At 46.8% G+C, this 26,392-nt stretch overlaps 1 protein-coding gene across 1 annotated transcript; it reads right to left on the reverse strand.

Annotated features, from left to right (window-relative positions):
* Nucleotides 1–297: 297 nt before the first annotated feature.
* Nucleotides 298–22,465, reverse strand: ISX (intestine specific homeobox). Its single transcript, XM_030915689.1, has 5 exons — nucleotides 22,165–22,465; nucleotides 21,314–21,877; nucleotides 5,010–5,161; nucleotides 3,169–3,285; nucleotides 298–2,234 (listed from the first exon to the last, which is right to left on the reverse strand). Exons 2-5 carry the CDS (start codon nucleotides 21,504–21,506, stop codon nucleotides 1,995–1,997), a joined length of 702 nt encoding a protein of 233 aa, XP_030771549.1. The 5' UTR covers nucleotides 21,507–21,877; nucleotides 22,165–22,465; the 3' UTR covers nucleotides 298–1,994.
* Between the last annotated feature and the right edge of the window lie 3,927 nt (nucleotides 22,466–26,392).

Here is a 26,392-nt window from a genome sequence, read left to right on the forward strand (position 1 = left end):
TGGTGAGAGGCTACAGCGGAGGATGTGGAGTGAACCCCCAAAAGGGAGTTGAATGGGGTGATGCGTCCCTAGGGCAGAGGGGTCATGCCCAAGGCCAGGCTAGATAAGACACTAGCAGGAGACTGAGAAAGCTGAGAAGCAAACATACCCTCTGGGAGGCTGGAGGTGGCATTTGCATAAACACTTCTCCAACCCTCCCCCTCAGCCTAGCAAAGTACCCCCTTGGGAAGAAGGGGAACAGACGCTAGAAGTAACCAGAATACATTTCCTGCAAAACAACATAGAAAGTAAATCCAGTTATAACAAAATGATAGAAATTTTATTTTGCACATTTGAGTTTAGGGTCCTAAAATGGGTACCTGCTACCCAAGTGATGAGCTACTGCCTTTGTTTGTTAACTGCTCTTTCCTCCCTCAGCCTCCAGCCTTCTCCTTTCATCCAGCGGTGCTAGAGACCTGGTGTCGATATCCACATTCATAGACTCTGGGTGATCTGGCACTTTTAAGATGGCAAAGCACTTTTGCATCCTGTGGGCTGTTGTCTGTAGTTCTGGCATATTGCATGCCTGAAGACAGAGCTAGCCTTGCTACCTCCAAAACAGATGAGAAAACTGAGGCCCAGAGAGGTTAATGGTAAGGTTACACAGCAAATTAGAAGGAGTGTAGGACTAAGACCTAGGCTTCCCAACTCCCGGTCCAACTCCTGGGTGGGTCAGGGGTGCAGGTAGATTGCAGAGGATCTGGGATTTGGGGAAGATTCCTGGAATTTACTTTAGGCTTGTGCAAGAGGTCATTCCAGGCTTCCCAGCTTAGGGGAGCAGGCCCTGTCTTTCACCTGCAAGGACAAGAATCAGAGACACCTGTACAAAAGCGACACTCAGCGGATGACCTCCCTGGGAGCAGGAACTACTCATCCTGGGCTGGGATCCAAAGCAGCCACTTTTGCAGGGGAATCTTGGAATAATGATATCACTCCACACTGGGCCTCGCCCTCACTTTGCAAAGTACACTCATGTCCTCTCAGAGCCTCCTGAACACTCTTTGAGGCAGGCCAGGCTACCTTCATTTTACGGATAGGAAAACTGAGGCTCAGACAGAACATGTGGTTTGCCCAGGGTCTTTGTATGGAAATAGGGAGTTGAATGAAAGCTTAGGCTTTCGAGGACAGAGTGAGGCTGGTCTTCCAGCTGGTCCCTTTTCATATATCCTAGAAAGATAAACTGAACGAAAAGAGCTTACCGTTCTACTTTTCATCTGTGCCAGAAATGACAACATCCCTTCCCCATCCAACGAGATAACGAAAGACACTAACTCCTGTTCAGAATTTTAAAAACTTTCTGCATTTTTTCTCTCACTCTGAGATGCTCACAGTCATAAAGAATGTGTTAGATTTGGGCCAACAGCAAGGTTGTTGAGCAAGTATTCTGCTTTCCGAGGTGGGCCAGAACCACCCTTTGACAAACGTGGACAGAACCCGAATTGTTTATTTCTACATCCTGTTCTGTTTATGGAATCCTCAGTAGGTACTCCTGTGTCATGGATGAACGCATGCATGAACAAACAACCTCTCCTTGGCCTCCTCTGTGCCTTGGTGCCCACCATGGAAGGGTCTTCAGAAATCATCTTATCCAGCTGGCTCCTCTTACAGATGAGGTCCAGAAAGGGTGAGTGACCAGATGGAGGTCACACAGCAAGTTAGAGGAAGCACAGGTGCTGGAGGATTACCTCTGTATTTCGGAGCTCAGCCTGAGATCTCATCCAGCCTGTCTTCTGAACCAGGAGAACAGCTTTAGCCAGGAGAGATGAGAGCTGTCCTTGATTGTTTACTTTGCTTTCGAGTCTGGTGCAGCTTTCCAACTGGCATGTTCAGGGTAGCTTCCTGGGCTGTGGACCATTTTTGGATTGTGAGATCGATTGCCCCAGAGGCCCAGGGCACATCTGCTACCTGCCTTCACCTAGATAGGAAAATGGCTCATCTGGGAGAGGATGTCCAATCTATGTTGAAGTAGCACAGATGCTGCCCCATTTGGGGTGTGGAGGTGGAAGGATGCATAACACAGGGATGCAAGTTTGATGGATGGGAGGACCTGGGACAGGCTGTGTGTCACATGGGTGCCCTGGGAGGAGGGTGATCCAGGCAGGAAACCAGGCAGAGGCCAGCTGATCTTGAGCCGATGGACAACAGCTTGTGGGAGGAGCCAGCCTGTGCAGAGCAGTGGATGTCCACATGGGCCCCTGTCACAAGGAGAGGTCAGGAGAGAGAAGTGAGTCCTAAGCTGTCTCTGCAGCTTCTCAGCCTTTTCCTCCCTGGCTTGGGAAGCTAAGGGTGGGTAATGTGATCCACTTGTTCTAGTTTGCTTAGGACCTTCTGGGTTTAGCTCTGAAAGTCCTGTGTGGACCCATGCAAACCTGGACGGTTGGTTACTGTAGGTGGGGAGAAGTGCATGGTCTGGGGATTTAAAACCTGGCTTGAATCCTGGTACTTACAATTGTTTGACATGGAAAAGTCACTTTGCCTCTCAGGGCCCAGCTTCTGCATTTGCAAAGAATGAATAAATGAAAAATCCCAGGCATTGCTGTGGGTATGTAAAAACCTTTAACTCTAGGGCAGAGAAGTATTGTCTATTTTGTTTATTGCTCTATCCCCAGTGTTTAGCACCTGGTGCCGACCCAAAAATATGTGCTGTCTCCATGGATGGCTCCCTAAATCCTTAGGGAGCACTTCCTAGGTGCTAGGCATCCTCTATGTCTCAGTTATTTCATCCTCATCAAAAAACTTTATTATACTCTCTGAGGGATTAGGTGACTCTTCTAAGCCACACCTCAGGCAATTCAGAGCTGGGATTTGAACTCAGGCACTCTGACTCCAACGTCTGTGTACTGCACTTCCCTCTGTGATCCTGTTTTATAAACTGAGAATTTTTGCACAGGAAGGACAGGCACCATGATGATCACTAAGGGAGGAGGACATGAGGACAGAGAGGCAGCCACTTGTCCCAGGCCTCACAGTCTTCCAGATTTCTCCTTACCCCATGCTGTTTCTAAAAGATTTTTCCTTGCACCTTTTCCTGTAGACAGAGCCCCGAGATGCTTCTTCACATCTGGGTCTGACTGGGATATTTCCAGACAATGGCTCCTTCCACCCTACCTTGAGTCCTCAGCCACTTACAGCCACATCCAGATTTGTGGGCAGGGCCACGCTGGCTTCACTCAGCTGCTGTGGAGCCCCCAGGCTGCCAATCTTCTCCTGCTTCCGCCACTTGGCTCGCTGATTCTGGAACCAGATCTGTAATTAGGGAGAAAGGATGGGGATAAGTAAGAGTTTTCCTCCATCTAATACACCTCCCCCAAATTCATAATAACTATGCCTTCCAAGGGACTTCACTTTATAGTTTGTAAAGCTCTGTGGCATTCAGGATGTCTTTGGATCTGGAGGTCAGCTTTCTGAGAGGGAACCAGGGTTTCCACCTTCAATGCCTACAAGGCCAGGGGCCCATGCATGAGTGAAGCAGCTGGTGCTGCACAATTGGGAGTGTCGGGGTCTGTGGTGAATAAAGCCAAAATGGGGCAGCTTCTCAGCTCCTGTCAACAGTCACCATGTGGAAATGTGAGTCTGGTGTTGCAGGTTCATGCAATCTCCAAAGTGGAATCTTGATTTTTATGTGAAAGCTTCTGAGTTTTAAACTACTGTGCAGACAAAATGGAAGTCATGTGTGGGTCACCAGTGGGCCACCCGTTTTCAACCCCTGGGGCCCCTTGTCAGGCTGAACATTGGCAGCTCCCTGTGTTCCTGAGCAGGTGCTGATGGTCCCTGACTTGTAGCCATTTATCCTTGGTAATTCTGCACAGGCAGGTGTTGAATTCTGGGCTTTGTGGCTGATACAGGGGTTTCCCATTTAGCCAGTGTCTCATTCTAGATGGGAAAAAAAAGGAGAAAAGTCTAAGAGAGGAGTGGTCCTCAGCCAGAAGGAAAGGATAGAATAAAGAACCAAATGTTGGCCTGATTTTGAATTAGAATGAGTCCATTGCATTTGTGGAAAGAAAAAAAGGAGAGTGACTTACAAAACTATTTTAGAGAGAATGCTAACGGTGCCACAGTAGGATCTGGTGGAATGTCATGTGCTAGAGTGGCACTTGCAAAGCTGGGTGCATGTGAAGAGGGCAGGAAATACCTCTGGTGAGTGACAATGGGCTACTGTATTTCTAACCCTACTATGAAGCAATACATAACTGGGGTGAAGAGATCACGGATGAGAGATTAGCCTGTTGGTGCTTAAACCAGGTCTCCAACCAAGACCATGAATTCAAGACTTTTTCCACTTTGCTACACTGCCTCCAAAGGAATCCCCCTGTGTCCTAGATCAGGGGTTGACAAACGGCAGCCTACAGGCTAAATCTGGCCTTCCACCTGTTTTTGAATGGCTCATGAACTAAGAATAGTTTTCACATTTTTAAATGGCTAGAAAAAAAAAAAGAAGGGTAATATTTTATGACACGGGCAAATTACACAGTATTCAAATTTCATGTTCATAAATAAAGTGTGTTTACATATTTTCTGAGGCTGTTTTTGTGCTACCTTGGCCTGTTTGAACAGTTGCTCTGACACTGACAATATACCCTGCAAAGCCTAACGTCATTACCATCTGGCTCTTTGCGGAAAGGTTGTTGACCCCCAGTCTAGATGGCTAAGACCTATTTTGTGAATGAGGCTGCATGGTGAACGACATTTTGGAACTGTCGCCAACTGGGGAGGAAGGGTATGGAGCAGAGATCCGTGGTGATCACGGATGCCACTTCAGTCCCTTTCCATTCCCAGAGGAGAGAAACCATTTTGGAACTAGAGTGACCTCATTTCACAGAAAATAATGTTTGGCCAAAATGACTATACTCACAGGATAAAGCCAACAGAAACTTTTAGATGGGGCAACCCCAAAGGGCCCAGGATATATTGTGTCTCACACATGGTCCCAAGGGCATGGAGGCTGGGGGCTGAGGAAGGGATGGCTGTACCTGAACCCGAGCTTCTGGGAGGTTGATCCTGGCTGCCAGCTGGCTGCGGATGTGAACGTCTGGGTAGTGGGTGAAGTGGAAGATCTTCTCCAACTCATGCAGCTGCTCGGTGGTGAAGGTGGTACGAACCCTTCGCTTGCTCTTCCTCCCTTCTGCATGGGAGAAGGTCCAAGTTGGGTCAGTGGCCTTGATGTCAGCACCTAGGCGAGGTTTTTGTGTTGACTTGTCCTACCCTTCCACCCCACTGCTGCTCCCGAGCCTTGGCCTCTGGCTTCTCAAGCTTGCAGCTTCACAGTATTCTCTTTCCTAAAATCCTCTGCCTCTACACCGACCCTCACCCACCACGGACAGTGAGGCCAAGTTAACCTTCTAGAAAATCTTCTTTGATTGTGCCTTTCTGCTGCTCAGTTGCCTTCAATGACTCTCTTTTGTCTACAGCAGGAGATGGCAAACTATGGCCACCAGGCCAAACCTGGCCCACTGTCTGTCTTTAAATAAAGTTTTATTAGAACACAGCTTCTCCCTTTGGTTTACATATTGTCTCTGACAGTTTTTGCACTATAACAGCAGAGTTGAATCATTGCAACAGAGACCATGTGGCCTGCAAAGACTAAAGTAATTACCACCTGGTTCTTCATAGAAAAAGTGTGTCAGTCTTGGTCTGCAAAGTAAAGGCTGAGCTCGGTAGCAGTCAAAGCTGTTGACAGTCTGTCTCCAGCCCACCCGTCCAGCTTCCATTTTAGTCAGAGCTGGCTGCATCATTTGTGGGGCCCAGTGCAAGATGAAAATGTGAAAATTTCACATTTTCATCAAAAAGCCGAAACATAGCTTTTTATTTTTTCCATAGTCTCTTAAACTGCCATAGTGGGTTTTTATTTGCTATTTCATGTCATGCATCCCTCAGAGAGCACAAGGATACTCACAGGGTGAGAATAGACCTCACAGGGACCTGGGGACCCACCCTAAGACTTACAGTCATGGATACCCCATGAAGAAACTTGGTTCCACTCTGCAACTCAGTGCTTGACCTCAAGCTTCCGTGAACCCCTGCCCAGTCCCCTTCCCCACCAAGATGGAGGGAACAGCAGTTGCTGGGTAGGAGCAGAGAAACAGTTGACCAAAAGCCCGTCCTAGAGAAGCTGGGAGGTTATGAGAAAGTGTTGATTGCTTCTGGTGCATTCACCACTGTTCCACTGGATTTCACTAATCAGATATTCAAATATACAATTATTAAGATTTCAAGATGGTGACAATATGCATTCAATCCCACTCTCAGGGCCTCCTTCTAAGCACAGGGTCCTGAGCATCTGCATTGGTCACACACATGCCCATGAAGCCAGCCCTGCCTCCAATACTTTGTTGACCCACATACCTTGCTTCATTCAAGTTGGGCTGCTTACTGTATCCATAACACATCACGTGTGTGCTTATCACTTTGTTTTTTCTAAGGTAGTCCCCTCTGTCTGGGATCACCTCTTCTCTCTCGTCTGCAATTCTAATGTCTGCGGATTCTTTAGCACATGCATTCATTCTTATAATCTCCAAAAATTATGTCCTAATCTTTCTAGCCCTGGGTGATCTTCCTTACTGGCAATATCTTCATTCTACTTGCTAGTTTTGTCATTCATTCATCCACCTTTTTTGTTAAGCACATACTTCTTTGTGCCAGGCACAACACTAGGCAGTGAGGTGTAGAAAAGCTGAAGGCTTGGTCCTTGATTGGAAGCACTCATCATATGGTGACATAGGGGGTACAGATAGGCTTGCTCATGACCTAGAACACATGGTGGTCACTGAGCTAACAGAGGGAAGTGGACACCTGTTGGGATTTATCTGCCCAGAAGTGCCTCTTTTCTGAGACCTGCCCTGTCCTCCTTTTGGAAACTATTCTTCGCATACACCAACCAAGTAGTTGTAGTGGGAACTGGATTGGCTCAAGTGTGGGAAGCTGAACTGGACCTTTTGGAATCAATCCCTGGAAATGTTTTGTTACACAACTAGGAAAGAGACTCAAACCCCTCTAGTGGTGCAGGGGTGGTGGATGTGAGAAGTAAGATGAGATCCATCAACTACCATCTCTCTTGTCATGCTGCTGAAGTTGTTTGCAGGGAGGTATAGAGCTAATTATGGGGTATATTTTGGACAGAGGCTGTCAGGTGAGGTTGGTGGATTATCTTTTGGCTGAGATAAATCAGGGACAACAGTTTGGTTTTGGCTTGAGCAAAAGGTGTGTGTGTGTGTGTTCGTGTGTGTGTGTGCATGTGTTTGTATTATGGGGAAATTGGGTGTTCATTTTGGACATGTTAAGTGTGTGATGTCTATTGGCTAGCCAAAGGAAGCTATGGAATAGGAAGATGCATTGGTAAGTTTGGAGCTCAAAGTGGAACTGAGGACGGAGGTTCGAATTAGGGAATTGTCAGCATCTCTTTGGCATTTATAGTCATGGGAATGGGTATCACACAGGCAGAAAGTGTAGGTGGGGGAAAGGAGAGGGCCTGGGAGCAAGTCTGTGGTGCCTCCACCATGTAGAGGTTCAGCAATGGGGAAGGCAACAAAGAGACCAAGAAGGGAGGCCTCTGAAGGAGGAGGCAAGTGAGGACTGTTTCAAGAAAGAAGGCACAGTCAGCTGGGTCCATGCTGCAGACAGACCAATTACGATGAGGACAGAAAAGTGGTCCTTGGACCTGGCCACACAATGGAGAGTAAGGAAGATTGCCCCATCGGCAGAATGGGAGACTCAGCCAGCATTGCCTGTAGCTCCTGGTTGGAGTCAGGTGACAGAGGACGTTGGAGGAAGGACCAAACCAGGTGGCAGTGGGTTTGTTTACCTGACCATGGACTTCTGAGGACAGAATTAAAATCCTTGTCTTAATTGGACCACAGATTGTCCCTGTGATGTGATTTTAGGGATTGTAGAAAAGGCACAAACCGTCTCCCCAGATCACCTTCATTTTTGGGGCCCAGGGGAATTCGTACCATTCTAGCTGACACCTCGCCTCTCCTGATTTTTTCCTCATTCCTTATAAGAAAAGTCGCTCTCAGGAATTAATTGAGAACCTAGGTAGTTCCTGTCCCAGGGTCACTCATACTCATGCTCAGAGAACGCTAAGCCTCCCAGGGAAGGAAGCCTCATGTGTCTTCTGTCATCTATCTCTAGGCTGTGAGCCCCTGGAGGGCAGAGACTATATCTGAGTAGGGACTGTATCTGACTGTATCTGAGACCAGCTGAGGAACTGGCTCCCCGTGAGAGCTCAACAAATATGTGCCTTAAATGGATAAAAGTAGAATTCAGGCTCTGCTCTCAGTCCTGTTGGACAGAAAAGACTTCCACAGGATTTGTCTGAAACTCTGTACTATGTCAGATGTCACACATCAGAAAGGATGACTGACGTGAGCTGAAGCTGCTACAAAGGAGGGGTGGGAGTCTGAGCTCCAGCTGAGGTCCCTTGACTCCCACACAGCCCACTTGCTTTTTACCCCAAATAAGAGAGGTAAAGTCATCACACGTTAAGAATTGGAGTAGACACTCAGTGAAAAATAGATTTCACTTCTGAGGGTTTAACACCTGAAAAAATCAACTAACTTGCTTTCTTTCTTGGTGCTTATGATTGATCCTGCTGTCATTGGATAGTAGAAAACCCAGTGAGCTGGACATCAGAAAATCCAAGCTCTGTTCCTGGTTCCACTATGCAACTTGTGCCACATTCTAGATTCATTCTCTGGGCCTCAGTCTCCCCATCAGTAGAATGGAGGGGGAGAGAGACGTTGAATGATCAGGTCACTAAGGCAAAATCCACCCTGATATTTATAATCCTCCTTCTCTGGGATGGAGGATGAATGGCTCAAAAGTCCTTGCCTCAGGCTTGCCTGCAGGATGCGTTTACTTGGTGAAAGGGACAAGGCCAGTGAGATTTCTCTCCGGGAAGCCACCAGGCCCAGTTGTCTCAGTTGTAGAAATGGGATTTCAGGTTTGCTTTTGTTCTCAATCCTTTCTACCACCCCTCACTTTTGTTGTTAATCCATTTTTATCCTTTCAAAGTACTTTTGCTCACTTTTGTGGATTCTTGGAAGCTTCTTGGGAGTCGCAGGCAGTGAGGCTTTGAACATTACTCCCCACTAGAGTAAGCTATTGGCCTGTGACCCAACTCTGTAGGAGAGCCTCATCTCTGCCTCTCCCTCTCGACCCCTTTCCCTCCCCAAGTGCACACTGCCTTTTTAACTTCGTGGTTTTTTAAAAAGATATTTATTCTATGTTTAGAGCTGGTGTTGTGTTTAAGGGATACAGCTGAAATCAGTCAGAATGGATGTAGAGAGAAATGGCAGGTGTTAATTCATTCCAAGAGCTCAGTGAATGTTGTCTCTGTAACCAGCAGCTAATAGGCACTGAGGGCCTGTCTGCAGGAGTACAAAATGAACAAGCCATGCCTGACAGTATTGGATTTACTCCTTCATTCATTCAGCCAGTCAGCATATTAGATGATAGTAAATGATATGGTACAGTTCTGCAGGAAGCTGCCAAAAAAAAAAAAAAAAAAAAAAATTACAAAAGGGAAGATTCCAGGTTGACCTGGAAAACTGAGGTGTCAAGGACAGCAGGGAGTTGAGGTCTTCCTGGGACTATAGAAATGTGGGAGAGAATGTGGGATGTGGAACCAGAATACAGGAAATGAAATAATGTGGAGAACACAGGAGTAGAAACATAAGATGGGTCGTAATGAAAATAAGCCATCTCCTCCATTTACCCCAGAAGGAAACGCAGGTGAACAAGGATTTATGACTAAGAATAGAATCCATAATAAAATAAATATTTCAAAGCTTCCATTTGTGTAACTAAAGGAGCAGCTTTTAAGACATGATGGCTTTTTCCTGTTCCCAAGAGTACTGGAAAAAGGTAATTTAGAGGTGGGGTGAAGAAGGAAAGGATCTAAACTTTGCTCTGCAAAACAACCTGACTGCTGACTTCATGGAGGAGGGGCTGCCTGCCAAGTCATAGGCTGGTGAGAAAAATATGTTTTCTCATTAGCTTTGAACTACACATTCTCAGGATAAATGTTTGTCTTTGAGAGGTGATGATGATGGTGATGATGTTGTTGTCCCTGTGTCTCACAGATTTAGTGGCCTCTCTTGGAGTAAGGAGGGGTGCCTAAAATTCATACTGGTGAGGAAGTATGACTGCGAAGACCCAACCAGAAGGCCAAGAGCAGTTTTGGGAGAGACAAATAAACTTCAACCTGGAGCCAGGGAAATGAGGTTAGGATCTGAGGCAGACTTCAACCTGGAGTCATGGAAATGAGATTAGGATCTGAGGTTGTACCTTGTGAAGGGTTTAACTCCTTCGAACTGCACTGTCCAATATGATAGCCCCTAGCTATATGTGACTATTTAACTTAAATAGAGTACAAAAATTCAGTTTCTTAGTCATACCCTCCATCGCTTGATAGCCACATGTGGCTAGTGGCTACGGTATTGGATAGTGCAGATATAGGACATTGTTATCATCACAGAAAGTTCTGCTGGACAGTGCTGCCTTAGAGGGTCTTCCACTGGATTTTTGGAAAAGTCATATTCTGAGTCTAATTTTAAGTTTCTCCCCGCATTGCAAGTTCCTCTAATTGCCACATAGTAGAATTCTAGTTACATTTCTTTTACCTTTTTATCTGTATTTTCTATTTTTCTGTAATATACAGGAATTTATTGTGTAAATAAACAACCAAATAAAACAGCAGGGTGGAAAGAGATGAGAATAAAGAAATCACTGAAACAATTACGAAAGATCACTGAAATCTCCCACCTGGAAGAAGAACTGGATCAGGAGTGAGAAAACCCTTGAGTTCCCATCCAGCCCAGCATCTCCCTACCAGGTTCTGGGCAGAGAAGCCAAGAAGCAGGTGGTCACAGCCCAGCCTACCTGGGGAGTGGGCATGTGGGGACAACAGTGGAGGGGGATGGAGGCAGCAGGAAAGAAAGAAAGTATCTGACAGGTATACCAGGAAAGAAAGTACAGTGTCAGCTTTGATGGCTTTGGGGAAACCGGAAGTATAGGGAAGGCGAGAGGAAGAGAGGAGTGCCCCACACTCACATCTCCGCTGGTGCCTGGGGAGAAGGAGGATAACCAGGGGAGGGGATGGTGCCCAGGAGCTCTGGGCGATGAGTCAGAGCAGAGTCCCCTAATTATGGCCCACAAAGCAGTGTGGGAGTGTAAAGGGCAGTGTCCAAGGGGGCAGCTCAGGAATGATGAAGGTCAGCACTTCAACTTTCCTGCAGGAAAAGAGGAGACTGTGAGGGCACCAGGAAGGCTGATGCTTGGGTTACAGACCACAGAGAGTTACAAATAAGGGAATAAGGTGGGAGAAGGAAGAACAGCATAATATGGAACAGAGAAGGTAGAATGCAGTTCAGTGTGTAGAATTTTGGAAACTCGTTAGGCAAGAGGCTGGAAAATACAAGCTCATTGATGGCCCTGGCCCATGCATAGGATAGGATTCTCAATCACCAGGAGAAACCAGGGTGTTCTGGGTCCCTGATAAGAGGGGACACTTCTGAGGCAGCATGGATCATCCTGGAAGGAGCACTGGATCAGGAGTCAGAAAACCCTTCGGTTCCCATCCAGCCCAGCATCTCCCTACCAGGTTCTGGGCAGAGAAGCCAAGAAGCAGGTGGTCACAGCCCAGCCTACCTGGGGAGTGGGCACATGGGGACAACAGTGGAGGGGGTGGAGGCAGCAGGGAACTGCCACCCTTTTCAAGTTGCTCCTGTCCCCATTGTTAATGGTACAAGCTGTGACTCACACTTTAATAGGTCTTCGAAGAGAATGAGTCAGCAGAACTTAATTAAACCTGAGCCGTTTAGCACATCGATCATAAGAAATACACAATTTACACAGGTGAGTAGGCCACCTAATTATAAACTGATGTTTCTCCGCTCTCAGCGCCCTCCCCTGATTGCTTCTTCTCTGGGGTCTGCTAATTGGTCCTGGTTGCGCAGCTAAAGGCCCCGGGGACGTTGCCGCTGGGCAGTCTCTGGAAACGGGCCTCACCCTTGTCTTCTGAAAACAGTGGGTTCACCATGGAGGACACCCAGGGCCCTCTTTGCAGCCCTCCTGTAGGGGACACCTCCTGACACACGAAGGTGGGGTGCAGGGCAGGAGTCTCCCCATGGCTGACCTGTGCTGGCCTCATTTCCCTAGTCAGGCCACAGACTTTCTTTGGTTCCCTGTGCCCAAAGGGAACAAGGCAAGCTTCTTAGCATGGCATTCAAGGCCTTTCCCATTCCATCTTTCTAGCATCATCTGCTTTCCCTCAATTGTCATTTCTATAATTTTAGTCCCACCTGACCATTTCCACATTCCCCAAATCAGCTATGCACTTTTATTTTCCAGGCCCTTGTTCTGTGCTCCCTGAGTCTGGAATACCTTGTCCTCCTCCTTTGCCTAGCGAACTCCTACTCATCCGTCAAAGCTCAAATAAATCAAATATTTCTTTCTAAGGTATGTTGTGAATCTCCTAGTTGAAACACAGTAGTTTTTTTTTTTTTTTTTTTTACATTTAAGAGTGTGAAATTTCAGCTTACAACAAACTAGCTTCCATATTTGTAAACATTTTTTTTCTATGAGTCTCTGTGAGTCAATCAGTCAAAATATCTGTAGTGATTATTACTGGATGGTGAGATGGTAGAATTATAGTTACATTTCTTTTACCTATTAATCTGTATTTTCTATTTTTCTGTAATACACAGGAACTTCTTGTGTAAATAAATAACGAAATAAAACAGCAAGGTGGAAAGAGATGAGAATAAAGAAATCACTGGAACAATTAGGAGGAGACCCTTGGAAAACTCACCAGAAAGGGAGTGCCACTCCCAGGGGTGACTGGCTTAGCACTCTCTAGGCAGTGTGAGGCTTGCATCTTCCACACCTGTGGTCTCACTTTCATAATATTTTGTGTGTAGGAATTTTAGCATATGTACTCCCCCACCACACACCCACACACACCCACACTCACCCATACTTTTTACTTATGTATTTAAAATATTTTTTCTTTCTTCCTTTTTTATTTTAAAGCAACTGTACCCTTTGTTTAAATGAAATTATAAGGAAATCCTACAAAACAAACAGCAGTAGAGCTCCTTTATTGTAGTGTGTGTGGGGCCTCCTCCATCTTCCCCTTCATCCAAGGCAGCTCTGGTCATGCATCTCAATGAAAGCCTGAAGTTCCCAAAACATTGTAAAATCTAAGGCTTAAAAAATGCTGATATACACATAAAGGCCAAAGTTCTTGACACACTTGACCTTCCATCTACCTTACTTCTTTCATCTCTTGTGACTGTGCTCCATGAATTTTAGACTCCAGCCACTCGATTTTGTTGTTTCTCAAGGATTATTCCTTTTTATACCTCTTGGATGCTGCTTCACAGGCTTTCCTCTTCCTGGAATGTCCTCTCCCTTTCTCTGCCTGACTCCATCTCAAAAACCACTTCTTCTCTGAAGGGCTGTCTCTGATGGTGTTATGCAGGGTTCATTATTTCCTCTTCTGTGTTTTAAAGCACTTTGTTAGGTTTGTATATCATATTTGTGCTATGACAATGTGACTAATGACAATGTGCTTAGGTCTGGTGAGACTAAAACATGAAGCATGGGCACAGATTATTGGGACAGGATAGCAATGGGTTGATTTCATGTGCTATAATATTTCAACAGTTCTCTCTTCCTTGCTGGGAAGTTGTGTGCATGTGTGCATGTGTTGCATGTGTGCATGTGTGTGTGTGTATGTGTATGAGTGTGTGTTTATGTTTCAGACCCTCTCCACTTCCTCTCCAATCTATACTATGTTGATGCAGGGGAATAATCAGACAACACAAGCTGTGTAGTCAGGGGATGTTTCAAGGTGTGACACAGGAAGTGTCCTAGAACTTGTTCCTGTTCAATGGGGAAATCCATATTTAGTTACCCTTCTTACCAAGAACTGAGGAGGAATTTAATTGTTCTCTTTGCTTAAATACCTACGGAAGGCCGACCAAGGTGGCAAATGTGCTGAGTGCCCAGATTGGAGATATACAAAGTCACAGGGCTTTCAAACAGGAGGAAGAGACATTTCTGGCCGACAAATTATTAACAACTGCCTCCTTACAAGGAATGGGGAGGAAACCTCTTCAGCAACACACCATTGATAAAGAAACTTGAGGTTTCCATATATGGAGTCTAAAATGATGTACGAAGGGTTCTAAGGGTCCTGAAATAAGGAACCATCATCCCAGCATGGAACAGTGAAGTAGAAGGAGAAGAGCAAGATGAAGACTCCAGACAAGTCCCAAGCACACACAACTCCTCCAGCCACACCCTCTGGTCTCAGTTGACTGGTTTGGAGGTGGACATCTCACTCAAGCTCGGCCAATGGGTGTCCCTCCTCTGGGGCTTTTGAACACGGGATTTTAGAGGGCTTGAAGACATCACTGGAGACTGATCTAACTCTTGAAACTATTGGAAGCTATTAGGAGAATGCCAATTAGCAGCAAGAAAGAGGTGAGCGCGCATGCAGAGAGAAACAGCTGCAGAGACTTGATGACATTATTGGGTCTGGATCCCATCACAGCTGAAGGTTACTTATCATTCTGCCCTTCACGTGGCTTAGTCTGGGAACTGATTTCTTAATTTCCTCCAAGGCACTACATGTCCCTCTCCATTTTAGCTAACCTAAGATAATTTTTGTCAATTGTAACCAAATAGCTCTCATTAATACTGATCATTATACACTTTTTTGCCTAAAATCTGAAAATGATTCTTCATTCCCCTAGGAATACAAAGCAAAAATAAAAATCTCTACTGTAGCCTACAAGGCCGCGTGGGTTGGCTCCTTTCTGGCTCCTAGACCTCAAATTGTATCCTTGGGCATCATCTATTAATAGGCTCTTGCCCTTGGGGCTCCCTCCATGTGGAATGCCCTCCCTTCCACCCTACTCAGTCTTCAGATTACAGACCAACCATAACTTCTCTAGGAAGCATTTTCTGACCTCCCTGACAGACCAATCTCCCACGGAATCGTCCCTTGGAGTACTATGTCACCATCTCCCCAGCACTTGTCACAATTGTAATTGTACTTTCATTTGTGATTATTTGGTGGTTATTTGTCTCACCTGCTGTCAGATCAGTGGCAGCATTAGATTCTCATAGGAAAAATAAACTCAGGGCTCCCATTGATTCTACATTATGGTGAGTATGTAATAATAATAGAGATAAAGTGCACAATAAATGTTATGTGCTGGAATCATCCTGAAACCATTCCCCCACCCACTGTCCATGGAAAAATCATCTTCCACAAAACCGGCCAAAAAGGTTTTGTGATGCTCTACACCATCTCCAGTGCCCAGTTCAGTACCGTAGTGGCTGTCAGAGGGGTTTGCAACTTCATGGACACTTCTTTCAAATTCTCCTTACGTGGGCCCAACTTGGTGACTCATTTCTAATGAATGAAATGCAGTGAAAGTGATGCGATGTGATTTCTCAGGCTAAGTCCTAAAAGGAAGCTGCTTCCGCTTGGCTGTCCCTCTAGGATTATTTACTTTGAGAAAGGCTATCTGCCATTTTGTGAGGACACTCAAGCAGCATGTGGAGGTTCCTATATAGGGAAGAACTGGGTCCTCCCACCAGTGGCTGTTACCAACTCACCAGCCATGTGAGTGAACCACCGTGGACATAAATCTTTTATTCCAGTCCAGCCTCCAGATGACTGCAACCCCAAATAACATCTTTACTGCAATCTTACGAGGGACCCTGAGCCAGAACCACCTAAGTTGCTCCCAAATTCCTGATCCACAAAACTGAGTGAGATAATAAATATTTATTATTTTAAGCCACTAAGTTGTGTGATGATTTGTTGTGCAATAGGTATGTCTGGCACTCAGTAGATATTCAGTGGCTATTTGTTGCGTGTCTGGATAAAGAATACAATGGATAAATCAAAATTAAATTATAGCCAAGGTTTTAAGCCTCCTCCTCTGCCCATTTGGATTTCTCCTAGCTCTGACATTCTGGGCCTTATGATTATAGTTGATGTTGTCAATGGCTGGCTTGTATCACCCAGGCCTTTCTGTGCTCCGTATCTGCTTCTTACTGCCAGCGTTTGTCTTTAGGGATCAAATCCTTGGATAATTCTGGGGAGTACGTTTGCTCCATTTCCCAAAGGATTTGAGCTTCAATTACCCATAGGGACCACTGGCTTAATAACATACCCTTTATTCATTGCTTCCCCTTCCTTGTATTATTTCACTACTTCCTTGTGTGTCCAATATCAACTACTTGTGCTCAGATCCTTTCCTTAGGGTCTGCTTTTTTGGGAGACCCCACACTAATACAGTGCTCTTTTTTTTTCAGGTAGGGGCCATGCCTTGCACTTTCTTGTGCCCCCTCAGGGCCTGAGACTGAGCCAGGTTCTCAATTCTAGAACCAATCTTCCAGTATCCCTGTAGGAAGGTCCCCCATAGCTCTGGTGTCAGGAACTGAGAGATGGAGTCCATTGGAGCAAGACCAAAGCACACTTCTCTCAGGGAAGTGCCCATTTTTAACTCCACATCCTTTTGCCCTGTTCTTGTCTGCTCTGATGGGAGCTCTTGGATCTACCTGGGTAAGAGCCAGAGCTGTTAATCACTAGGTGATGAGATACACACAGGCCTTAGTCACAGCCTTAAACCAGGGCTGCCTCTCCCAGTTCCCATAGCAGAGCAGCTGTCTTTGATTTCAGGTAGTTCAGGGGAGGAGGAGGGCTAGGGAAAAGAGGGAGAAGAGAGGGAGGAGGAGAGGAGAAAGAGGTGAGGGACAGGGAAGGGAAAGGAGAAAGAGGAATATGAGGGGACAAAGAAGTGATGGAAAGTGTAATGGGCAGAATGGGTAGAATAGTGACACCCAAAAGGATATGTCTAAGTCCTAACCCCTGGGAATTGCTAATTTTTTTTTTTTGTAAATAGAGTTGTAGATATAATTAAGGTTCTGGGCATAAGATCATCGCAGATTTAGGGTGGGCCCTAAATCCAATGACAGGTGTCCTTATAAGAGAAAGGGACATCACACACACACACACACACACACACACACACACACACACACACACGGCAAGGCTGTGAGAAGATGGAGGCAAAGTGGAGTGATGTGTCTACAAGTCAAAGAAGCATAAGAGTTGCTGGAACCCCCAGAAACTACGAGAGAGGCATGGATCAGATTTTCCCTTGGAGCCTCCAGAAGGAGCTATCTCTGCCAACAGCTGGATTTCAGACTTCTGGCTTTCTGAATGGTAAGAGAATATATTTCTGTGTTTTGAGCCACTCAGGTTGTGGTAATTTGTTACAACAGCCATGGAAAATTAATACAGACAGGGAGGAAGAGGGGAAAGAAGAGGAAGAGGTGGCAGGAGGAGCAGTGGCTTCTAAATGGCAAAGACACCAAAGCATTTCAAGGGCAAGAAAGTTTGGAATTTGAAGAGGAGTTGCCTGCACCTCGAGGGTAGACAGGGCCGGGGAGGGTGTGATGGGAGGTGAGCCTGGGATGCACAAGGCCAGTCTGGGAAGGACTTTGAGTGCCACACTAATGTGTCAGGGGCAGGCACTTGATGAACTGCAGCATGAGGGCCAAATCTGGCCCGACCGACCCCTGTTTTTGTATATAAAGTTTTATTGGAACATAAGCCTACCCATTTATTTACACATTTTCTACAGATGAGTTTCAGCTGTGACGGAAGAGTTGCGTAATTGTGATAGAGACCATCTGACCATCAAAGCTTGACATTACCATCTGTTTCTTTGCAGAAAGTGTTGCTATCCCTTGCTACAGGATGCTTCTCAAATGCCAAGAATTTTACCTTGCCCCTAGCCAGCTCCACCAGACAAGATGGGCAGAAGTCAGCACTGCCCCAGGGTGGCACTGCCAGGGACTTCCATCCCCCTCCAGGTGAGTAGTCACTGCATCTTGTTTTATTCACCTTCACCTTCCCAGCCCCCAGCCTGGCCCAGAGTAAGCACTCAGTGGTTATTCACTGAATGAATAGCTGGTGAGCAGGCAAGGGAAGATCTCTGGGTTCCCCAGAGGCCAGGCAATCCATACTGGTTTACCCACTGGGGTGGTCTCTCTTCCTTGTCAATTTTCCATCATCTTTCCCCTGGGGCCTATGATTTCCCCACAGAGGATTATCAGTGGTAGAGGTGCAAAGATGGTCTCTCTCTCTTACTTCCCAGGGTCTGAGCTTTCGGTATAAAGAGGCTTCCTCCTGAATGGGTCTCCCTTAACTTTGGAGGGTCCTGGGTTTTGGAGGGCTTCCCTCTCCTTGGAGGAGAGAGAGCAGGAGGCTCGGTGTAGAATCTTTTCAGATAGAGAGGTCGTCTTGGATTTTCCCATTGACTTTTAAGACCTGGGAGCATCCAACCTATAGATCATGAAGGTCCCTGCAGGAGTGGGAAGATGTCGGGGGGGACCTTTGTCCCTGCCATGAGAAATGAGGACAGTAGAGCACTACGCTAGCCTTGGAGCCCAGATAACTAGCCTGATCCCATCTCTCGCATGTACTGGCTCTGTAGCTTGGAACAAACCACTTTACCTTTTTGAGTCTCAGCTTCCTCAAAGGACCACTTCCTTGGGCCACCAACATCAGAATCACTTGGGAGAGCTTGTTAGAATGCAGATTCCTGGGCCTTTTGACTTAGAGTCAGAGTCTTGGGTGCTGCGCCTGACAGGCTGCATTTTAATAGCTCCCTAGGTGAGATGGCAAGGGTTGTCTGTGAGCCTGTCTAGGAAGCCTTTTAAACGTTAAGTGGAGACAAAGAGGAACTTATTCTTCTACCATTATTCTTGGGGAAGGAGAAGGTGTTGCTATTTCTGGTCCTGTTGTTCTCTGCTGAGGGGTCCTACACAAGAGGAGGCACATAAAACAGGGAAGTAGAGAAGCATCAGCCAGCAGCAATAAGCACAGGGCTGGGCATGAGGGCTCCTGTGAGGGTAGGGAGAGGCCTTCCAGTCTCTCTGCTTCTGCCCTGCCTGGGATCATGACCATCCCTTCCACGGGGAGAAAGATTGTACGGTGGAAAATCACCACGAGGGAATCTCCAAGGTTTTTCAGCAATTAATTTGCTGTTAAATTGGTCATGGCATGTCAGAGCTGGGAGAGACCTTATGGATATTCTAGCCCTGCCTTTTCATGTTACAGGTGGGGAGATTGAGGCCAGAGAGGGAAGTGACTGGCCTGAGGTCCTCTTGTGCACTGGGGCCAGATCTGGGCTTAGAGGGCAGGTTTCCTGAATCCCTGCCCGCCTCACCCAGTGTGTTTCACAGACTCCAGCTCATTTGCAATTTCTGCATTTCTTTTGTATAGTTTCTGGCATGTTCGGATCCCATCTGTATTATTTGTTTAGCATTTTCCCAAATAGACTTTTTTGTTTGACTCAAATAATAAATGTATTTTAAAATAATACCTTATATCATGACCATACGTGGATAGCAGTGTCTTTCATCATAAATACAAGGTTAGTGTAGAAGTAATTACAGGACTATTGAGCTAGATCATCTTTATCTATATACCCACCAAGGTCATCTTGAGAGCTGCCAGTGGAACCCTCTCCAAGCTTCCAGAAATGCTGAATTTCAGCATAGTGGGAGATGGATGGATTTAAACTATGTTCAGGAATAATCTAGAGTAGATGGTCTCAGGCCACCAGGGTGCAATTCTAGTGCTCATTACTCACATAGTTTTTGTGGGGGATTTATCTTCTCTTCTTGGTTTCATCATCTGTAAGATGGGCTCCCAAGTGTGACAATGAGATGGGAAAATGGCCACAAAAGTGCTGTGGAAGTCATAAAACACCATCCGATGTCACCACCACTAGTCTGGTCGGCACTTACTGGGATCTGTTGTGGGACCAGATGGATAGCTGACACGGAACATGCCAGAATCTTCCGTGGAGGCCTAGAAAGAGTGGCTTCCTTTCTGAAGCCTGCCGTCATCAGGCTAGGGGAAGGGAAGCTGCTCTGGTAGGAGGGGCAAGACCTCTCATGACACAGGGTGATCATAGATTTATGCAACTACAGCAGGAAAGACTCAGGACCCCAAGTGGAAATGTTTCTATGAATCTTTAATGGACTGGAAGATATTAATGAACTTCCAAAAATTGAGCTAGGGACCCTTTCCCTTTGGAAAACTCAGCCACGGGGAAACACACCAGCCTCCTGCCTGCGGACACAGCCCTCCTGGTCTTCCTCATACCTGCAGCTGAGTGTGATCCCTCATCAGCTCCCTCCATGGGACACTTGCTTGGTCGGGGGGATGTGGAGCTCTATTTATGGCAGGTAATGACATTAAGGGCTCCCTGAGCTTCCTTTCCAGCATTTTCTTGGATTAAAAGGGGGGGAAAAGGGGAGAGAACTGAGAACCTCATGTGAGATATTCCAGGCTCGATGACTGTCAGACTCAGAAGGCCCTTGAGACATCACCAGCTTCACCATTTCTTATTCCCTCACCCAAGTGTTTTGCCAAGAATAAACGTGAGGCTCCAGTGGACAGGGACTTTCCTGAGGTCACACAGCAGGCCACGGCAGAGCCAAGACTCACACCCTGGGTTCCTAATTCTTAGCAGGTGTGTGCATCCACCTCAATGCCCCAGTGCAGCTTTCCTCCTTTCCTCAAGCTGGCTCTTGATCTACCTGGTCACTGTTATCTGGGGACAGGCCTTGAGATGGCCACTGGCTTGGGGAAGGTGATTAGGGTGGACAGACTTTTCCTGAGCCAAAGCTTAAGCCCCTGGGCAAAGCTTCAGCCCCTGGAAGTTTTGCAGACTGAACTCGGCTTATAAGGAGGAGATTGTGCTGGACCCAGCAGGGATTTGGGGGAGTCAGAGCCGGGTCCTGATAGCGGGGCTTCTGTTTACCAGCTACGTAACTTGGGGACATTATCCTCCTCTTCTCTTTCACAGATGAGTTTTCTTATCTGTCCAGTTATGATAATCGTGCTTTCTACTGAAATTAAAAGAGAATGCCTATGACATTGTCAATGGTGAATAAACGGTAACTAGCATTCTTAGCCGGGGCCTGGTTACAGTAACAAGCCCCAGGTCCCTGCATTCTGCAACTAACTGAGCTTTGGTGTCTGCAGCTAAAAAACCAGCAGTTTTGGGTTAGATTGAAAGGTGTATTAGGAAACCAGCCCAGAGCCAAGTCTTGCTCTGAATTTTAGAGTCCTCTATCCAGTTGATATGGACGGAAAAGCCTTTTCTCTGCCTGAGCCCAGCTGGGTCTTGGAGACCAGGAAAGCAGAAAGAAATGATCAGAAGACACTTACCCTGGGGCTGGTCCTGTGGAGGCTTTTCTAGCCCAGAGCCTGAGGCCACAGCTTCTCCGGAGCCCTCTCCGCCTGGCCCCTCTGGTCTGTCCACGTCATTTCTCCTGGCAGGCCTCTTTAGGATCGCCTCGATGGAGAAGGACAGGCCCAGCTTCTTCGGGGCCTCAGAGCACCCCAAGCTATTTCTCTCCATACCCCTGCAGAGAGCAGGGCCCACCTCAGCACACACTGAGGGGCTCAGGGGTGACTCTGTAGGCCAAGGAGGGTGCCAGTGGAGAGTGGCGTACTTCCTCCCCTGAACCTCCTGGGGTCAAGAGGGCGCGTGGAGGTGAAGAACAGAGAGGCTCCAGTTAGATGATCCAAGCAGGATTTCCCGTCTGCAGGGATTTCCATGGGCAGATGACAACAGAAGAGCTGGAAGGAGGGGTATCCTGTGCCTACAGCTCACAGCCCTTACCAGTTTGATGTCAAAGGAGTCACCATGGCTGAATTGGGCTTCAACCTTCCAGAGAAGGGTCTTCTCGGACGCATTGCCTGCACAATCACCAGCTTAGGCCAGGATCCCTGAGGTCACTGCCCAGTGGCAAACAAAGAGAAGAGGGAGAAACAATAGAGCACAGGAAAGAGGAGGTCAGTCTCCAGAGGAGGTATGGAGGCAGGGTGTCCACCTTTGCCCTTTCTCTGGCTTCTGGCCCTTTCCTGTGGCTCTAGCCAGTCTCTGGGAGGCTGGAGTGCCACCCTTGGCCTCAGGCAGCCAATTCAGTGCTGGGCTTTACTGCAGCTTGAGCGGTCTTCCCAGACACCCATCTTTACTTCCTTCAGTTCTGCTGCGTCCAGACTCCAGAACATACCTTCAGTGCATCAGTGCTCCTGCTGTCCCGCAGGTGGAGGCTGAGGAAAGGGGGTCCCGGGGTGCTGCCAGGCCTGTCTCTTCTCTGTGCCAGGGCTGGGCTGAGCTGTCTGATTCTTCTCAGGTGTCTCTGGGCTGGCCCTGGCTTTTTTCTATTCTATTTTTCCTGACCTCACTTCACATGTGAAACACTCTCTCCACAGGCACCTGACCCAGGGTGCCCCTCCCTTCCTTGTGGGGTCCTTCCTGCTGCTTCTCCCAGTCTCTTGAGACAGAACTGAAGAGGCCCTTTCTCTCCGACTGGGAGCTGACAGTTGTTGATCTGTCCTTGCCAGGAATTTTGCTCCAAATTACTGTGTAACCAAGGAGGAGGGGGTAGTAAAACAGGCTGATAAGAGAAGAAACTCTCCACGCCCCTTAAGGCTGGGGATGCAGGTGTCAGGGTAGGAAAGTGGCAGGAGGCAGTGGGGATCTGAAGGACAGGTATTGGCGGCCCCAGGGAGGAGCTGTGCTGGGGAACTGGCCAGAGCAGGGGAAGGGAAGGTGGGAGCAGAATGGCCAGGAAGTGTACCCAGGCCCAATAAAACATGTTTACTCAGCCAGGAGAGCCTATGGTCGTGTGTGGGGGAGGCTGGGCTGAGGTGCAGTCTGCTGGCTGTCAGCCTCAGGCATTCATTTGCTCTCAGATGTGCTTTCCATGGCTTGCAAATATCAGATCAGGAAAAGCATTCCTGGGCTTTCTGATGTAGGGAAACTGAGGTCCAGAAGCAAGGTGGTGCAGAAAATATGATGGCAGGGCCTGATCACAGCCCTCCCCTGGGGAGCTCCACGATGCCTTGCTGGCCACGAGGAGCCAATTTGCACAAGAGGGATGGATACCCTGGAAGAGACTGTGAATGTGAATTTGGATGTTAGAATATAGATCTTTCATAGAGGGCAGGGGTGGGAGGTTGGGGGTAGGGAAAGCTGGTCTCTACTCCCTGAGAAGAGTGAGTGAGGAGAGGGAGGGACTCACCCCGAGAGAAGGAACAGGTAAAGATGCCCCATTTTAGGAGCTGTGCTCCTTGGAAATGTCAGGCTGTATGATTTAATTAGGGTGGACTAGGCTGTGCTGCAGTAACAAGTAAACCCTATCGTCTGGGGAACATATAATATCTCACCCACATCACATTCTAACGTAGTCATTTAGGGACCCAGATTCCTTTCAAACAGTGATGCCACCATTCTCCAATCATTGGCTCCAAGTTTTCTGGGGAAAGGGAGACAGCAAAGGAGAAATTATTATTTTTTTAATATTACTTTAAGTTCTGGGATACATGTGCAGAATGTGCAGATTTGTTACATAGTTATACATGTGCCTTGGTGCTTTGCTGTACCTATCACCCCATCATCTAGGTTTAAGTCCTGCATGCATTAGGTATTTGTCCTAATGCTGTCCCTCCCCTTGCCCCCAACCCCCTGACCAGCCCCAGTGTGTGTTGTTCCCCTCCCTGTGTCCATGTGTTCACATTGTTCAACTCCCACCTATAAGTGAGAACATGCAGTATTTGGTTTTCTGTTCAAAGGAGAAATTTTGATGAGTCAGAAGTAGAAGGGGTTGATAGACCTTCTGCTCACATTCTGTGGCCAGAGGGAGTCACATGACCCTGCTTAGACCTATCCCTCTCCTAGGGCTGGACAGGAGAATTTTCCTGTGCCAGGAGAAAAATGAACTAGTTTGGTGACCTTTGCAGTGAAGAGGCCAGAGTCCCCTAGAAGTCAAGTCCAGCATTGGTCCCTGGAAGGGGTTGTTGGATGGGAAGACGAGGTTCCTTACACTCAGGGCAGAGGAAGCTCTGACAGGTACTTGAGATGCTTGGTCAAGGGTGAGGACAGGATCTTTGGGGGTGGAAGTGGCAGAGGTGAAAAGAGAGAGGCGATGGAGCCCTTTCTCTCTGCTGGGCCTCGGGCCTGCAGCTGTGTGCTCACCGTTTCACTGAATCCATTCAACAGCCTTATCAATTAGGTGTCATTAATGCCATTGAACGGCTGAGGAGATATGCCCAGAGAAGTGGAGTGATGAGTGTAGGGCTACACAGCTAGCCACCTAGAAGCAGCAAGGTTCAAACCCAGGTGAGTCTGGCTCTGCACCTCACACTCCTCCCACTCTGCTGTAATCCCCAGAGACCATCTGGCTCAGCCCTCTCATTTCATAGGTGAAGAACTGAGCAGCAGAGAGAAAAGTTGCCAGAGTTACACCTGTTATTTTCAGCGCCTTGCTTGATTTCCTTTCATTTTGCCTCTTTCCAAGGTGTGACTGGCCCCTGGACAGGTTAACAGAACACCCTTCTGTGGTGTGGACCTGGACACTTGCTCCCCTCTCTCCCATGGTTAGCCATAACCCTGATGTTACTGACTTCAGTTATTTTATTACTCACGTGTGTGCTTATTCCATGAATACTTCTTGAGTATCTACTATGGGCCAAACACTCTGGAGATGTAGATGAAGGAGATATGGCCCCTGCCCTGAGGGACTTACATTCTGGGGTGGGGGGAAGGGGGACATGGCTGCAGACGTACAGTGACACAAAGCAGGAAGTATCAGTGGTCAGCGATGGAATCTTGTGGGTGGTCAGAGAGAAGTCAGAGATTGTGTGGCTGTTGGATTAATGAAAGTTTTGAAGAGGAGGAACAACAAAGGAAGGAGAGGGGCCATCATATATAGGTCCCTTTTCTAAATTGTCTTATTAAATCTACTGTAAAATTCACAAGCAAATAAACTCCGCTAAGGTGGATATCTTAGCCTTGTTTTATAGCGAAGCAACTAAATTTCAGAGGCTTTAAGTAATGTGCCCAGGGTCCCACAGCTATGTAGTGGCACAGCTAGGATTCCAAGCTGAGTCAATTACCTTGATCTTTCTAGTGTTCCTTACTGACCCTCAGAAGCAGAATTTGAATTGGGCGTCAAAGAATGAGTAGGTCATGTGGTGACCTACTCTGTAGGAACAAAGACTTGGAGCAGGGACACAGTGAGGCATGCATAGTTGATATGGTTTGGATCTGTGTCCCCGTTCAAATCTCATGCTGAATTGTAATTCTCAATGTTGGAGGGTTGGAGGTGGGGCCTGGTGGGAGGCGATTAGATCATGGGGGTATTTTCTAATGGTTTAGCACCATCCTCCTAGTGCTGTATTGTGAGACAGTTCTCATGAGATCTGTTTGTGTATAACACCTCCCCCTTCTCTCTCTCTCTCCTGCTCTGCAATGTGAAGATGTGCCTGCTTCCCCTTTGCCTTCTGCCATGATTGTAAGTTTCCTGAGGCCTCCCCAACCATGCTTCCTGTACAGTCTGTGGAACTGTGAGTCAATTAAACCTCTTTTCTTCATAAATTACCCAGTCTCAGGTAGTTCCTTATAGCAATGTGAGAACAGACTAATACAATGATGCACTGTTACTGTTTCATGGATGAGAGAGGGGTTTCATTTTATGAAGAAGTATTTAGGAAGAGCACTGTGGGAAAGGTAGATTGTGTTCAGCCAATCATTTATGCATCCATAAAATAATTTTGAAGCATCCACTATGATGTGCTAGGCCGTGATCTTTATGCTGAGGAGACAGTTGTGGTTAAAAGAGGCAAGGTCTATATTCTCATGGAACTTACATTGAAAATAGACAGATAATAAACAGGTAATAAATTCATAGCACATAAATGCCCAATGTAATTTCCATTTGTGATGTTGAAAAACTGCGGCACAATACAATTTTAAAGTGTTTATTTGAGCAATAGCAATTCATGAATCAGGCAGCTCCAAAGCAGAAGTGGTTCAGAAGGTCTGTTGAAGACACAGGCTTTTATAGAGAGACGAAGAAGTGATACAAGGAAAATATTTGATTGGTTACAGTTATAAAGTTGTCTTATTTCATCAATTCCACTGAAAAGTCCCTTGTTGTGTAAGTTTGTTGGCAGCTTTTTTTTTGGTTGGATTTCAGTTCTGTTTTTCATTAACACAGGCATTCACAAGAAATAGCTTAAGCTTAGTTTTGCTTGTGTTTGTAAATCAAGCAAAGGTAAGGTCACTTATGAGGCCTAACTAGCTTTGTCTGCTCAGGTATTATCCACTTTAATTTACTTTTGCAATGACAATGTTATAAGTAAAACAAAATAATAAGCTAGAGAGAGGCCAGGTGAGGGAACACAGTTTGATTTTTCCAGATATGAATTTTATCCCCCAGGCAGTAAAGGAGCCAT

Source organism: Rhinopithecus roxellana, chromosome 13 (assembly GCF_007565055.1).
Source record: "Rhinopithecus roxellana isolate Shanxi Qingling chromosome 13, ASM756505v1, whole genome shotgun sequence".
NCBI classification, from domain to species: domain Eukaryota; kingdom Metazoa; phylum Chordata; class Mammalia; order Primates; family Cercopithecidae; genus Rhinopithecus; species Rhinopithecus roxellana.